This window comes from Ips typographus, linkage group LG2, assembly GCF_016097725.1.
Source record: "Ips typographus isolate SLU linkage group LG2, UJ_Ityp_2.0, whole genome shotgun sequence".
Taxonomy (NCBI): Eukaryota; Metazoa; Arthropoda; class Insecta; order Coleoptera; family Curculionidae; genus Ips; species Ips typographus.
Window position 1 is genome coordinate 16,958,465 of NC_138423.1, and position 13,123 is coordinate 16,971,587.

The window sequence follows — 13,123 nt, forward strand, 5'->3', positions numbered from 1 at the left end:
GTATGTACTGTTTGTTTTCGAATTTAAAGTCAACCAAATACATCAAGTAAAAATGACCTGTAATTTATTTTGATGCACTTTTTAACAAACATACTAAGAATTTATATGTAAAGTGAAATGCGCAAAATTTCACCATAATTTATGTGAATATCCTCCAGGGGGAATTCTGTGTGTTGACGTCACTTTAGCAACCTCATCGTAGCCAAGTCCAAGCAGTGGGTTTCCATCTGTAAATCCAGTATTATTAATCAAGTTATACAAATACAAAGTATCCTAAATTTGACTGGAGTGCTGGTTAAATAGAAACAAAGTTGTGCATCTGCATATGCAGACCTTTCCGCAACTTTTTCCTGTTAATGTGTACACCCTGTATAACGTTTAAGTAAAACTTGCTTGCCTTTTCGTTTAATTCCTTTACTTTTATATTCATCATTGGATGATAGTCCGGTACCAGTTAATGGGTTCCTGTATGAACTAGAAGGTCGTTTCTCATCATTATAATTTTCTCGAGTGATCCTGTCTCCTCTAGGGGTTGCTATATTATCTGCAGGTGGATCGTCATTCCTAAAACAACACGAGTGTTAAAAAAAATCCAAAAGCTTAAAAATTTACTTACTTTGGGAATACATGACCTGCAGGTTCTTGTTTTCGGAATACACGTCTGGAAGGCGATCCGTTTACTGAGAAAATGGATGTTTGTAGTGTGGTGGGTACTACTTTTAAGGAAAATATGTCGCTCTGGTTCCTGACTATCTTTTCCCTGTAAATTGTCGCAAGGTTAGTGATAATCAAGTGTGATTGAATTTTAATACTTCTCTTCCAGGGGACAACAGGGCATTGAGTCGGAGGTTTTTTTGATTTGTTTAATTTCCACGATTTCTGGCTTGTCAACCTTCTTGCTTCTCGTAATTTCACAGCTTTCAATTTTGGTTATTTCCGTTTTAACAAACTTTCCTTTAACTGTTTCTTCAAGCTTTTTCGTTTCATTTTTTTTCTCTTCAAAGTTATCTTTAGAAGTTTTGTCAACAGATTCTTCTGATGATTGGCTGGTGGGTTCCTCATGTTGTTTAGATTCGCTAGATGTTTTGTGATGATCTTTTAGGTTTTCATCTGACAGCTGATCAATTTTTTCGGTTTTTATCAGTTTTTCTTCAGCTGGAACGTTTTCTGACAGTGATATTTGATCAATATTTAAGTCTTCCATAGTAGTTCTTAACCTGTGGTAATAAAAAATGAAGATTGTAAAGAGTCTTGCAGAAGCAGTGGGTGGAACTAGTATACTTTTAACCTTTATCAAATGCATTTTTGAATAATTGAATAGAAATTTCTAACCTGATGCTAATGATGTTAATTTCTTGAATGAAAGTAAAGTAAAAAGTGATGAAAATTAAGCTGAATATTATAGACTCACGTGTAACTATGAACAGGCACTTAACACTTGCTAATAAATTTTATCTTTTATCAAAAAAATATGTAAATTGTCTGCATTTTACTTGACAAACAGAACTGGCATCAGTCAGGTTGACTTTCTGTACCATTTCTAACAATTATCATAGTTGACTTATATATTTGGCAGAAACTTTTTACCTGCTTTATTCATTCAAATTGCTTGATAAGTTTTACATCAAAAAACTCTAATTTCTAGTTTCAGCTATGTCTTATGGAGGTAAAATATAAGTTAAAATAATATACATATACAAAAATTAAGTTCAAGAACTAGTTTAGGTACTTTTGCTTTTAAGTTTTTGATTTTTTCCTGTGTCATCTGAATTTGGAAGTTTCTTGACTTGAACTAAGCCAAGAAACTAAAATTAGTTTATGGGATTTGATATTTGACACACTTAAATTATTGATAAATAATGCCTTTTGGGAAAGTTGTATTAGAAATATGTATATTATTTTTTCATCATGAGGCAAAATAGTTAGGTATAAACTATTTAAATACACAGGGGCAGAACACTTTTTGCACAAATTGCAAAGTAGTTTTTCCAACTGGTTACATCAAAACAGTCATTAATTAATGAAACTAAATTGATCACTTAAGAGTTATACTCTTAAGTAAATAAACACTTATACTAATCTCCTATCAGTTATAACATGTGGGAGATTCGCTTACCGCCTACATAGTATTAAAGCAATAAGCAGTCATTATTTGGTATGACATCAAACTGACAAAGTAAATAAACAGGGTGCTATGCATTGCAAACACTATAATGAATGCACTTTTTCTGTAGAAATAATATTGTTTGTTATTAATCTATACTGACGTTTTTACTTAAAAAGGTCTTTCCTTTACATAAATTATCTTGAACAATTCTTGGGTAGACAATTTTCAACAATCAAGCCATTTTCAGCGACTATAACTTTCCACACAATACTTTTCCAAACTTGGGATCCAGTTTGTTAATATAATATTCGAAACGTGAGCAAATTTAATAAAAATTTTGATTATTGTCAAAAGGTTTCGGGTCAACTACTGACGTTGTAATGAAAGTGAAAGTTTTCTGATTGAGAATAACAATTTATGTATTGAATTCATGTACCAATTATTTTTATATATGTTTGAATTAAGGCTATTATTGTGGAAAGAGAGAAAATTACTTGAAAATGTTTGCTTCTTGTAATTCTAATTCATTTGGAAACAAATCACTATTTAATAAATTTAAGCATCATAAATCACTCATTTTAATCAACTCATTAATGAGCAAGAGATTTTTTTAGACCAGTTTTGAGGTTGTATCCATAATTATGGTATTAAAAACTGTTAATTATAATGACGTCATTGATGATATGACACTTTAAGGGTATAAATCAAGCAAGTAAATTATAATCTCAAGTCAAGCACAAGCAAACATAAAACGTTGATGCTGCGTACAGGACAGTAGTTAAGTATTGTATATCGCACAATTTTTATTATTGGAAGAAAATAGTGAAGAATGGACAGTAAACGCATCAAATGAAATTATTTTCTCAGTGCTCCTTTAGGTATAGCTACAAAGGCAGTTTAGATGGGTTTGTGTAAAAATGCCACTTGTGTATTTATATCACGTGCGGAGACGCAGCGCCAAGTGAATGATCAGATAAGGCTCAGTACAGGACCGTATATTCCATAGTTTGGTCAAAAAGATTTTTATTTGTTTTTAAAAGTTCTACATGTCTATATAATTTTTCGGTACTATCAATAATCATTAATATAATTTGTGTTCCAAATTTTTATTGGTATTAATAATCGTTATCTTGAGAATCATATTATTATACACATTTTTCACCATAATAATCATCATTTTTGGCAAAATAATATATTATTTGATAATTTATTTTTTCTTAACTTTACTGCTATATAAATCTAATTTTAGAATGTGACTGACCAGTTACAAACGAGAGAGAAATAGTGAGTCTTTGATGGTCGAATTGTAATTTTGGGGAACCCAATCCAACATGTACTACAAGTACTGAGTGCTTTATTGCCAGGATACCCTAAAAGTTTAATAAGAAATTAAGAATACATAGATAATGCTACCAGATGCATTAATACACAAATTTTTTCTCCGGTTGTTTGCATTTTACCTTATTTGGAAATTCATGGTACGGAAGGGCAAGTAACTCTACACTGTCGCGTATTTTGATGTTCTGCGTGCCATTCCGTACCAATAATTTCCGAACAGGAAAGATCAAACTACAAACCACGCATAACGGGAGTATCAGAGTTTATCAATTCAGATTATCTGTTTTAAGTTATCAAAACGATAACGATATTTTTATCTTTTGAATTGTTTTTATTGGTCAGTTTAGAATCAGTAATCATCAGGATCAGGATCATATTCTTCAAACGAAGAGAAACGTGACAGATACACAAAACGTGACTTGTTTTACCACATTCTGTTGAGAAACATGTATCATGCTTTTAGGAATTGAGTCTGGTTGGAGCAAAAATTATATACTAGTAAAAATGTTCTGCTTTGTGCTCAATTATACTAGAGACAAACAAACAGTTTCTGAGTTATTGGCCTTTTCTAAAGTAAAAAATGAGAAGTGGTCATGGTCCAACTAGCTATGAATATCTACTTCTGTTTTGCTGTTCAGATAAGAAAGAAATTGAATAGAAGTGATGATGCGTTACTAAAATGACAAAATACTCCAAATTATAGATGGATTTAAGTGAGCACAAAAGTTAGATGAATACAGTTTGGTGAACGTATTCTCAATCAAAGAATGTCACATACATTGCTTTTATTGATAACAAAGCAATGTTAAATATTTCATAATAATTCAGGACCAAAGTTGCATTGCTTTTTAAGACTTAATAGTGCTCCTTTATTGGAAGGAGATGTTTTCTATACCTGTAGGAACCTCAAAGAGCTGTCTGTAACATTTTTTTGCTGTGAGTACCTCCCCACTACTTTACAGTCTTTTCTTTTTATTTTTACAGAATCATTTATTAAGGCTTTTCTTCTTTTTTAACATATTTTTGTTCTTTTAAGTAAAAAATAAAGTTTTTGATTAACTACAAGAGCCAATTTGCAAGTAGATGTTGCAAAAAATACAAAATACAGGCAATTCTTTTAGATTAGAAATTATTTTGGAATAGACTTTGCGTAAAGGAACCACTTCACTTATTTTAGTAACTAACAGTTGCAATAAATGTAGTTTATGAGATTAACATCAAACTTTGGTAAATCTGGTCAACTTGCATTATCTTTTATTACTCTTGGGGTAGGTAGGTAGTAGGGTAGGGCAGTTACACATTTGACACTAAACTGATCAACTGAGAATACCGCTTTTTTTTAATCATAAAATATACTAAGCCCGCCTCTGTCTGTTGACTTAAGAATCTTCTATACCAGTTCAGGATTTTATGTGTCTGTATTTAGTACCACCCAGTGGCGCGGTGTCCAACGCGGATTGCACGTACCATGCACCTCGAACACATGTTTCTTATAAAACATGTTTAGAAAGATTTTTTAAAAATTTTAGTGAATTGAATCTCAATTTGAATAACATTCAGGGTCAAACGTGCTATAGTGTGCTCGAATTTATTTATTGTGTTTTATTGTACTTTGTTGAGGCAATTTTCAGTGTTTTTTTTCTGGATTCTCAGAAGTATTCAGTTCTAGTCAAGGTAGTACCTTTATTACTATTTTCATGTTGTTTGTTATGGCTGTGAGTCAGGCTAAGCAATATTCAGTGTGTTAGTAATTTTTTATAAATAGTGTACCCAAAGTGTTCAAGATTTTTGCACATTATAAAATTAAAAAAATTGGAGATGGATAGAATAGTTGTAAGCAGAGTCTACGTTTACCATTTTCTGGTATCAAATTTAGATACTTAAAAAGTTATGTGTTTTTAATCACTGTTTTATAAACCATAATTACTTTCTTGTCCTTGACTGATAATTTGAATTTGTTCCATTTTTAACCTTGTCAGAACTAACAATAATGAAGCAATAGTTTAAATTAAGCCTTAGTGTTTCCTAACTACAACCTTGACCACTAAACGGATTATTGGCTTACTTTTAATAACCATTCCTATCATTTAGTAAACACAAATTTCGGCCTGATGACTAACTTAATGTTGTTTACATTAGATGTACCTATATTTGTTTGATTTATGCTTAAAAAAATACAGTAAACCTATATTTACTTTATACCTACAATCGTATGATTAAACTAGATAATACGTTTTTTACTTTGCAATGCTTAGTTTCTATGATAAGCCAAATTTAAAAGTTGAATCACTAAAATCGTTAATAGTGCTATATTTTTTTTTTATTTATTAAAACCTGAATACTACGCGGTATAAAAAAAGAGCTACTCTTCAAATTGAAAATAACTTAAAGTTTGGTTTTCAAATTAGTTTTATCCGAGGTTTTATCATATATTATTGCGGTTTAATTATTAGTCCATGTTAAAAAGAAATTGGATGGGGATGGATGGATTTTCCCTCATATTTTCCAAACAAAACACCATTTTCCCATTGCTCGGTTATATTCGAATACATGATTTGTATTAAATCAGTAAACATTATTAAAAAGGTGGTTAATTGACGTTAAAATCAATACAAATTCCGGAAAACTAAAAAGTAAGAATTTTAACGGTCTTATTCAATTTGTCATAGAAAATTATCATGTCAAAATATCCGTTATTTGTAATAAATTGCCTGCTCATAATTGGAATTTCTTATCGGGTGCAGATTTCAGTTGAGTTTATTGACTTGAGTCAATGTCAATAATTTGAGAGTGATTCACTAGTATACTGTTTAAAATTAGCGTTAAGGTCTAGAAATATCATTCAAACCATGCAATATCTTCAGTTATCAATATAAACAATAAAGTTTAAATTTTGTGTGTGGGTGTGTGTGTGTGTTTTTAAAGTTCTCAAATCAGTCATCAATCAAGCTTTTTTCTGAAAATTCCGATAGGAATCAAAGTTTTTGAAGTTTTAAGACGGCATGTCATTATTGAAATCCAAACTGCTCAACTTAAAACTCCAATTAAAGCTATGTCCCCACTCTCCAGATTTCCATTTTGCTGGTTTTAACTAGAACAAGACCCTGTAGATTTTTCGTTATTTGAATTTTGTCTTCAACTTTGGTAACCAATTTTAGTCAATTAACACATCTAGCGTATAATTTTCAAGAAAGTGCTGGGGCCATAAGATTGGGAAAATTCATAATTTTTTATCAAAGTTAAAAACTTATTGAGACATTTATTTACCAAACGGTGTCTATATTTAAAAAGACTAAAAAGAGAGACAAAAAATGTACAAATCTACAGGGTGTGAGGTTTAAGAAAGCAAGTGGATAAATACTTTGCTAGAATTTCATAAACTTCATTAAATTGCAAATTATTCATATCTCTTTTGCTGCAATTCCATGATTGTAAATTGTATTCTTCTGATCCTTTTTTCATTTCAGAGTTTATTTAAATACCTTCTGGATTTTGTATTTTCGAGTAAATCTTTGATCATTAAAAATATTTGTATTATTGTGATGGTTCTTGGAATGTGGCTGTTTAGTAAAAGAGCAAATACTCTTCATACTTTGTTTATTTCAGAAATTTTTCCGGTCGATTATCGTTTGGATCAGTAAACATGAAAATCTTCTGTTAAAACTTTGGGCACCAAATTAACTTTCAGTTTACTTAGGAAAAGTAATTGGGATTATTTGTATTCGAAGAGTTTTACGAAATGTTGGTGAGCATAATTATGATTTCACTGTTATTATTATTTAATCACAGCAAATCTGGAAGTAAAATAAAATTATCAAACTAATGAATAGTCTTGACCTCTTGAATTTTGTCAATTTTTTGAATATGGTAGAATAATATCTGTACTTACTCACAACCAACTGTGTATCTTGAAGTTGTCATACATCATGGAAGAATTTTGTGACCCTGTACAAAAATGTTGTAAACAATATTTGAATAACACTTGTACATCTGTGTCCAAATGTAGTCAGAAGCTGATTTAATTAATGAGATTACGATGAACTAACACGTTTATATACAGCATTCCTTACCATTTAGGTTCGACATTCAAACAATCAAATGACGTATTTTTACGGACTGTTGAGTTGGCCGAACATATGCATGCAAATTAATTTTAAGCTAAATTACTTCAAATTCGTCACTACTTCCTGTCTATCTCGAGACCGATGTCTTCACACTTATAATTTGCAAGTGTTGGGTATTAACTACGTCTACGTCAGGCTTATTTTAGTATCCGGTTAAATTGGTACTGTGGGTTGGTTTTTGTGGTCAGTTTTCAGTCTGGAAACTACTATGCAAACATTTACAGAGTATTTTAAAATTAATGATTGTACTGATCAAATGTTAAAATAGAGTTTTTATTGCAGAGACTGAGGCCCCGTTACAAACCCCAAACTCATCTCCGTTGGCTGGATCTGGCCCTGGAGGTCATAAGCCATCCTTCAGGAGTAACAAATTGGCTAGAAGAGCCCGATCTTTTAAAGACGATTTTCTAGGTAAGTTTTTTTTATTCTACAGGAAGGTTGACAATATGTTTAATGAAAATCTAGATGATTCACGAACTGTTTGATTACTTTTTACAACACTGAGAAAACGTCACATTCTAAACCACACGCCAGCACAATAGTGGTAGTAGTACTGGCGTTAGACCTTTGACAACAAGCATAGGACAGTTACATGTTTAGTCAAATTTGAACCGTTCACAAAGTGTGCAAACACTTAGTTGCAAGTTGCTTAAATTACTTGTTTAATTTACTTTTGTGTCACCCTCTAATCTGTATACAGGAATTTACTTGAAAAATGAATGTCAACTGAGTTTATGTAAAAGATTTCAAACCTACCATATTTTGAATGTCTAAAATATGTGCTCTCTTTGTAAATCACTTTAATGGTGGAATAACTCCAGAAAAAAATATCAATCACATTATGTTAATTTAATGGTACTTCTTTACCTAAACGATTATTTTATTCTATACTTTATATAAAAAAAATGTTTGGGACATATTTACGACCAATGAATATTAATGAATTGCATCTTTATAGATAGTTCTGATACCTCGTACATTCCAATATTTAGTTGGGTCAACACATGTTCGATATTTTATTTATAGAAATGGTCTTTAATCTGTATTTTCAAAGTCGAGGTAATCTGACCACTAAGTTGATTCATATTGATTTAAAACATATAAACGAATTGCTAGTAAACAACGGTATTATGTTCTCGAAGTAAGTCAAATACTTATTATTCTCGATTATATCACTCTTTGTGGTTAAAAGTGGAACTATTCAAATTGAATGACAAATGTTGGTTAGATTTAATTCTCTGCAACTTGTTTAAGTCATAATGTAACCGAACAAGATTTGTTTGTGTCACAGCTAAAATGGTATTTTACTGATTTTTGTATGATTTAGGTAAAATTTCACAAATGAGGAGTCCAGGTTCTTCAGCCACTCTATCGTCCAGGGCTCAAAGTCCTAAAGGCCTTATAAAACCATCTCCAATTACTGCAGAGAAATTTTCAGAAGGAAAAGGGCCTATTAAGGATTTGGATGCATGGCAGAAGCAGATGGAGGTTGCGTTAAAACATTTACGGTAAAACCAATAACAATGTTTGAATTTTGAAGTAATTTTCAATTTCTGTGTTTATTGTAGAGATGTTGTTTCTAAGAACAAATTGGAAATGCTTCCCGGAAATGGAACAATAATTCTGGAAACTATTTGGTCGATTAATTTGTCGATAAAATCTTCTATTAACAACGATAAGAGTAATACAATAGAATCTGCAACGCATCGAGTTTATCAAACGGTGGCAAGGTGAGAATTCAAGTGGTTTTATTTATAATTAATTCTTGTTTCGGCAACCGCTGAGTAAATATAAATTTTTAGACTGATCAAGTTGTGTGATGATGCGCTTTTAGATAACCAAAGTTCAGAATTGAATAAGGAAAATGTTAATGAGATCGTCGAACAAGTGGAAAAGGCCGTTAAAGTAATTGTTTAAAAAAATTATATTTAGTTATATATGAAAGGTTTTAATCTGACTTATTTTTAGGAATTGATTGAGTTAGCACAAATAAAAATAAAACAGGAACAGTTGACATATAAAACTACTCCAAGGTCTTCATTTACTAATTGTAATTCGGAAAATCAAACGCAACGAAATTCTTTACCAGGTAATTTGTGATTATTGCTTGTTAAATTGCCTATTTGACCACCGTGATTTTAACATTTTCACAGACATTCCTTTGACACCAAGAGAACGAGAAATTTTAGCGCAGAACTCTACTTTACCAATCAGGAACAGTCACAGTACTGAGAGCATTTTAAGGGACTCGGATAGTCCGCCTCCAAAACCGCCTTTACCTGCTCAGTAAGCTGGTTTTCTCTTCTACAACATGTTCTCTAATTATTATAGTTAAGATATTATTACAGTTTGAGGAACAGACTTGACTCCAATAATTGCGTGACCCCACCACCGTTACCACCAAAGAAAAAGAACCAAAAAATGCATCACATTTTAGACGATTGTCCTACTGTACATAGTTCACCAATTTGCAATAGCTTAGAAAGGTACTGTATTTTTAATTATGGTTTTATACATATACGCCAAAACAATAAAACCACTCTTTACTTGAAATTAATAATTAGTTGCTTTAAATGCAGGGTGTTTTCAACAATAAATTTACAAGTAAAATAACTTAATTTCCGGATTCTGCGCCCAAAAGCCAGAAACATTTCTATCTGTCTTAATACGTCTTCTTCAACATAAATTTGTATTATTTATTTTGCTTCAAATGACAGAGGTTAATATTAGTGATGTAATTTTAGAGTGTCATTACGGTCAAAATCGCCAGAAGATTCCATTTCTTTATTGTCTGAAGAGACTGGTAGTATAGATTCTATGTTAAACCATTCGTCAAAGGAAGAAGATGAAATTAAGGTGCTTATGGAGTGTGATCAGGATATTTTGCTAGACAATCATACTTCAGATATTTATGGTAAGTTACTTTTCCTATACAAGTTAAATTCGACATTTTATTTAAAACAAATTTAAAATTTTGCATTTTTAAAAACTATACTCACAAATGTGACTGAAAAAATATGGTATACGATTTTTAGGTTCTAATTCATGGGAAGATTCGTCAAGTTCTGGAATATCAAATCATCATTTAGACATACAAGCTTCTTCTGTAAATGACTACCACCGGCTTTCAAATACCGATTCTGGAATCATGTCGGTTCGATCCAGCTACTCTAAAAGAAGTTCCCAGCAGAGTTCAGTCAGGTAGGCAATTTTACTTTTAAATCAATTTAAGTAATAACTAGAGTCCGGATTAAAAAGCACTAAAATCGTGAAAAAAAGCGCTTAAAAATCAAAATTATTTTCTTTAAAAAAGCATAAAAATCTGTAAAAAAAACTTTAAAAAAGCACAAAACCTTTTCAGACACTTTTTGAAGCTTTCAAACTGCTATAGAAGCATACGGAAGATTTTAGATTGTTTTAAAAACTTTCAAAATTCTTTTGAACTACTTGAGGAACATTTGTAAGGTTTTTGAACTGTTTAAAGAGCATATTGAAGGTTCTGGAATGCTTTAGAGGCATTTGGAAAGTCTTACACGGTTCTAGAATTTTTTGGAAGCTTATAGACTGGTTTGATGTCTTCTGGGACCTTCTAGATTAGTTGAAAAGCATTTGGAATCTTTTAGACTGTTCTAAAAACTTTTGGAAGCTTCTAGAATGTTTTGAAATCTTTTTAGACTACTTTAGGAGCATTAAAGGTTCTGGACTGCTTTTAAGACATTTTAATTGAACTACTCTAGAAGCTTTTAGACTGCCTTGAATTTTTTTGAGAGCTTCTAGACTAGTTGAAGATTATTTGGAAGCCTTATTTAGAGTGTTCTAAAAGCTTTTGGAAGCTTTTAGACTGTTTTGGAAGGCGTTAGACTGCTTGAGAAGCATTTTGGAGTTTCTGTAATGTTTTAAAACGTTTTAGACTACTTTAGAAGCATGTGGAAGGAGTTTGGACAGTTTAAAGAGCCTTGAAGGTTCTGGAGTGCCTTTAAGGCATTTGAAACTTTTGAAAGCTATTAAACTGCTCTAGAAGCATTCGGAAGCTTTTAGACTTCTTTTAGGCTGCTTTGTAAGCTTTTGCAAGGCATTTTAGAGCTTCTATAGTGTTTTGGAATGTTTTGTTTTTACATTTTTTTATACTACTTCAGGAGCACTTGGAAATTTTTTGGTCAGTTTAAATTTGTAAATTGATACTTCATTCAGACAAGAAGAAGCCTTCAATATCTCAATATAGCAAAAGTCATTATTACCACTTAAGGCCCAATGGCCCACTTGTGCGACATTACAGAACCAATAAGATTACGTCAAAACTCCTGCGTTTTTTTTGTCAAAGCAGTTATTAGTTGAATTTATTTTTAAAAAGTTGAAAATCTTGTTTTGTCAAAAACCGCTTAAACCATACAATAATAGCAGTAAATAAGCACAAAAAGAAGAAAAAAGCATTAAAAAAATCTGTCAAATTACGTGTTTTTGCGTAAATAGTTTACATTAGATGTCAAAGGTTGGTTGCTTTTATTATTTACAAAAAGCAAAATTTCTACAAATCCCGACTCTAGTAATAACTAAAGAAACAATTTTGTTTATAATTGTATTAATTTTCAGTGCGCAGTTTTCTACAACGCGACTACCTAGCGAAATTGCCATGGATAACGCGTCAATGTTTAAAACATTTTCTCAAAAATCGTCCAGTTCCAGTTCGACGTTAGTCGTGTCAAACAGCTCGCATTCCATATTGTCCCGACAGGGACTTGAAATAACTGGCAGTGATGTTCCGCCTGCTGTACCCGAAAAAACCAGAAGGAAAACAACAGAAAGGCAGCCTAGTCCGTACGATAATGTGCCAGAAATTGATCATTCAGGTAAGTGATCTATGTTTGGTTGGTGGATTTATTTTTTATGTCTTTCTGTTTTTTTATTTTGTGTTTTGAATGTTTTTGGTTTTTACTAACCTCTGTGGTGCTTTCGTAAGCTAAAAATCTATATCTAAATACCGAATTAATGAGAAATACATATATAAATAAACATCTAAAAAGTATCACAGCAGCGAGCATTAGGGCATTAACCCGCTTTACACATTAAATTTTATTTTAACCTAACCACCCTAAATTTACTTGTAAACTTCAATTTGACAGTTTACAAACAGAAGTGGGGTCAAGTAACATTTTTGTAAGGACTTTTAGTTTTCTATATTTGTTCTCTATCAGTTTTTTCCAATTTACGAAAATACGACAAGCGTAAGAAGTGTCATATTTACAATAAACACTCCTTTTCTAAAAAATTGTCAAAAAAAGCAGCTTTAAATTAATTTATTAGTCTATCCAGTTAAATCAGTGTTTGTCTAATAAAGTTTGATTTTTTGCAGATATACAAGCTGAAGTTATAGTGAGCTGTCATCAACACCAATTGCATCAGCATAGAAGCCAGACATCTGTCATTACAAACGACTTTAGTTCTGACGAAGTGGACGATGTTAAACCCCCACCTTTACCACCCAAAAAGAAGCACAGTGAGTATCTTCTTTTTATGAAGTAAATTAATTTTAGTCGTTTTCGTACTAATAAAGCAA

The 13,123-nt window shown here is 31.5% G+C and overlaps 2 protein-coding genes across 3 annotated transcripts in view; one reads left to right on the forward strand and one right to left on the reverse strand.

Moving 5' to 3' along the window:
* The window catches only part of C3G (C3G guanyl-nucleotide exchange factor), a 29,800-nt gene that overhangs the window by 468 nt on the left and 16,209 nt on the right, over positions 1-13,123 (forward strand). The window contains 11 exon segments of the mRNA XM_081973222.1: positions 7,852-7,980; positions 8,897-9,077; positions 9,138-9,299; positions 9,372-9,474; positions 9,538-9,658; positions 9,723-9,855; positions 9,918-10,055; positions 10,314-10,483; positions 10,605-10,770; positions 12,160-12,416; positions 12,920-13,063. Coding sequence (XP_081829348.1) covers positions 7,852-7,980; positions 8,897-9,077; positions 9,138-9,299; positions 9,372-9,474; positions 9,538-9,658; positions 9,723-9,855; positions 9,918-10,055; positions 10,314-10,483; positions 10,605-10,770; positions 12,160-12,416; positions 12,920-13,063 — 1,704 coding nt within the window.
* LOC145724801 (uncharacterized) lies at positions 48-7,381 on the reverse strand. Of its 2 annotated transcripts, none has more exons than XM_081973234.1 (5): positions 7,335-7,381; positions 813-1,217; positions 617-760; positions 398-564; positions 48-227 (listed from the first exon to the last, which is right to left on the reverse strand). In XM_081973234.1, exons 1-5 carry the CDS (start codon positions 7,364-7,366, stop codon positions 130-132), a joined length of 846 nt encoding a protein of 281 aa, XP_081829360.1. In that variant the 5' UTR covers positions 7,367-7,381; the 3' UTR covers positions 48-129. The 2 variants fall into 2 exon arrangements, with proteins under 2 accessions (XP_081829360.1, XP_081829361.1); XM_081973235.1 differs by lacking the exon at positions 7,335-7,381 and adding an exon at positions 1,412-1,567.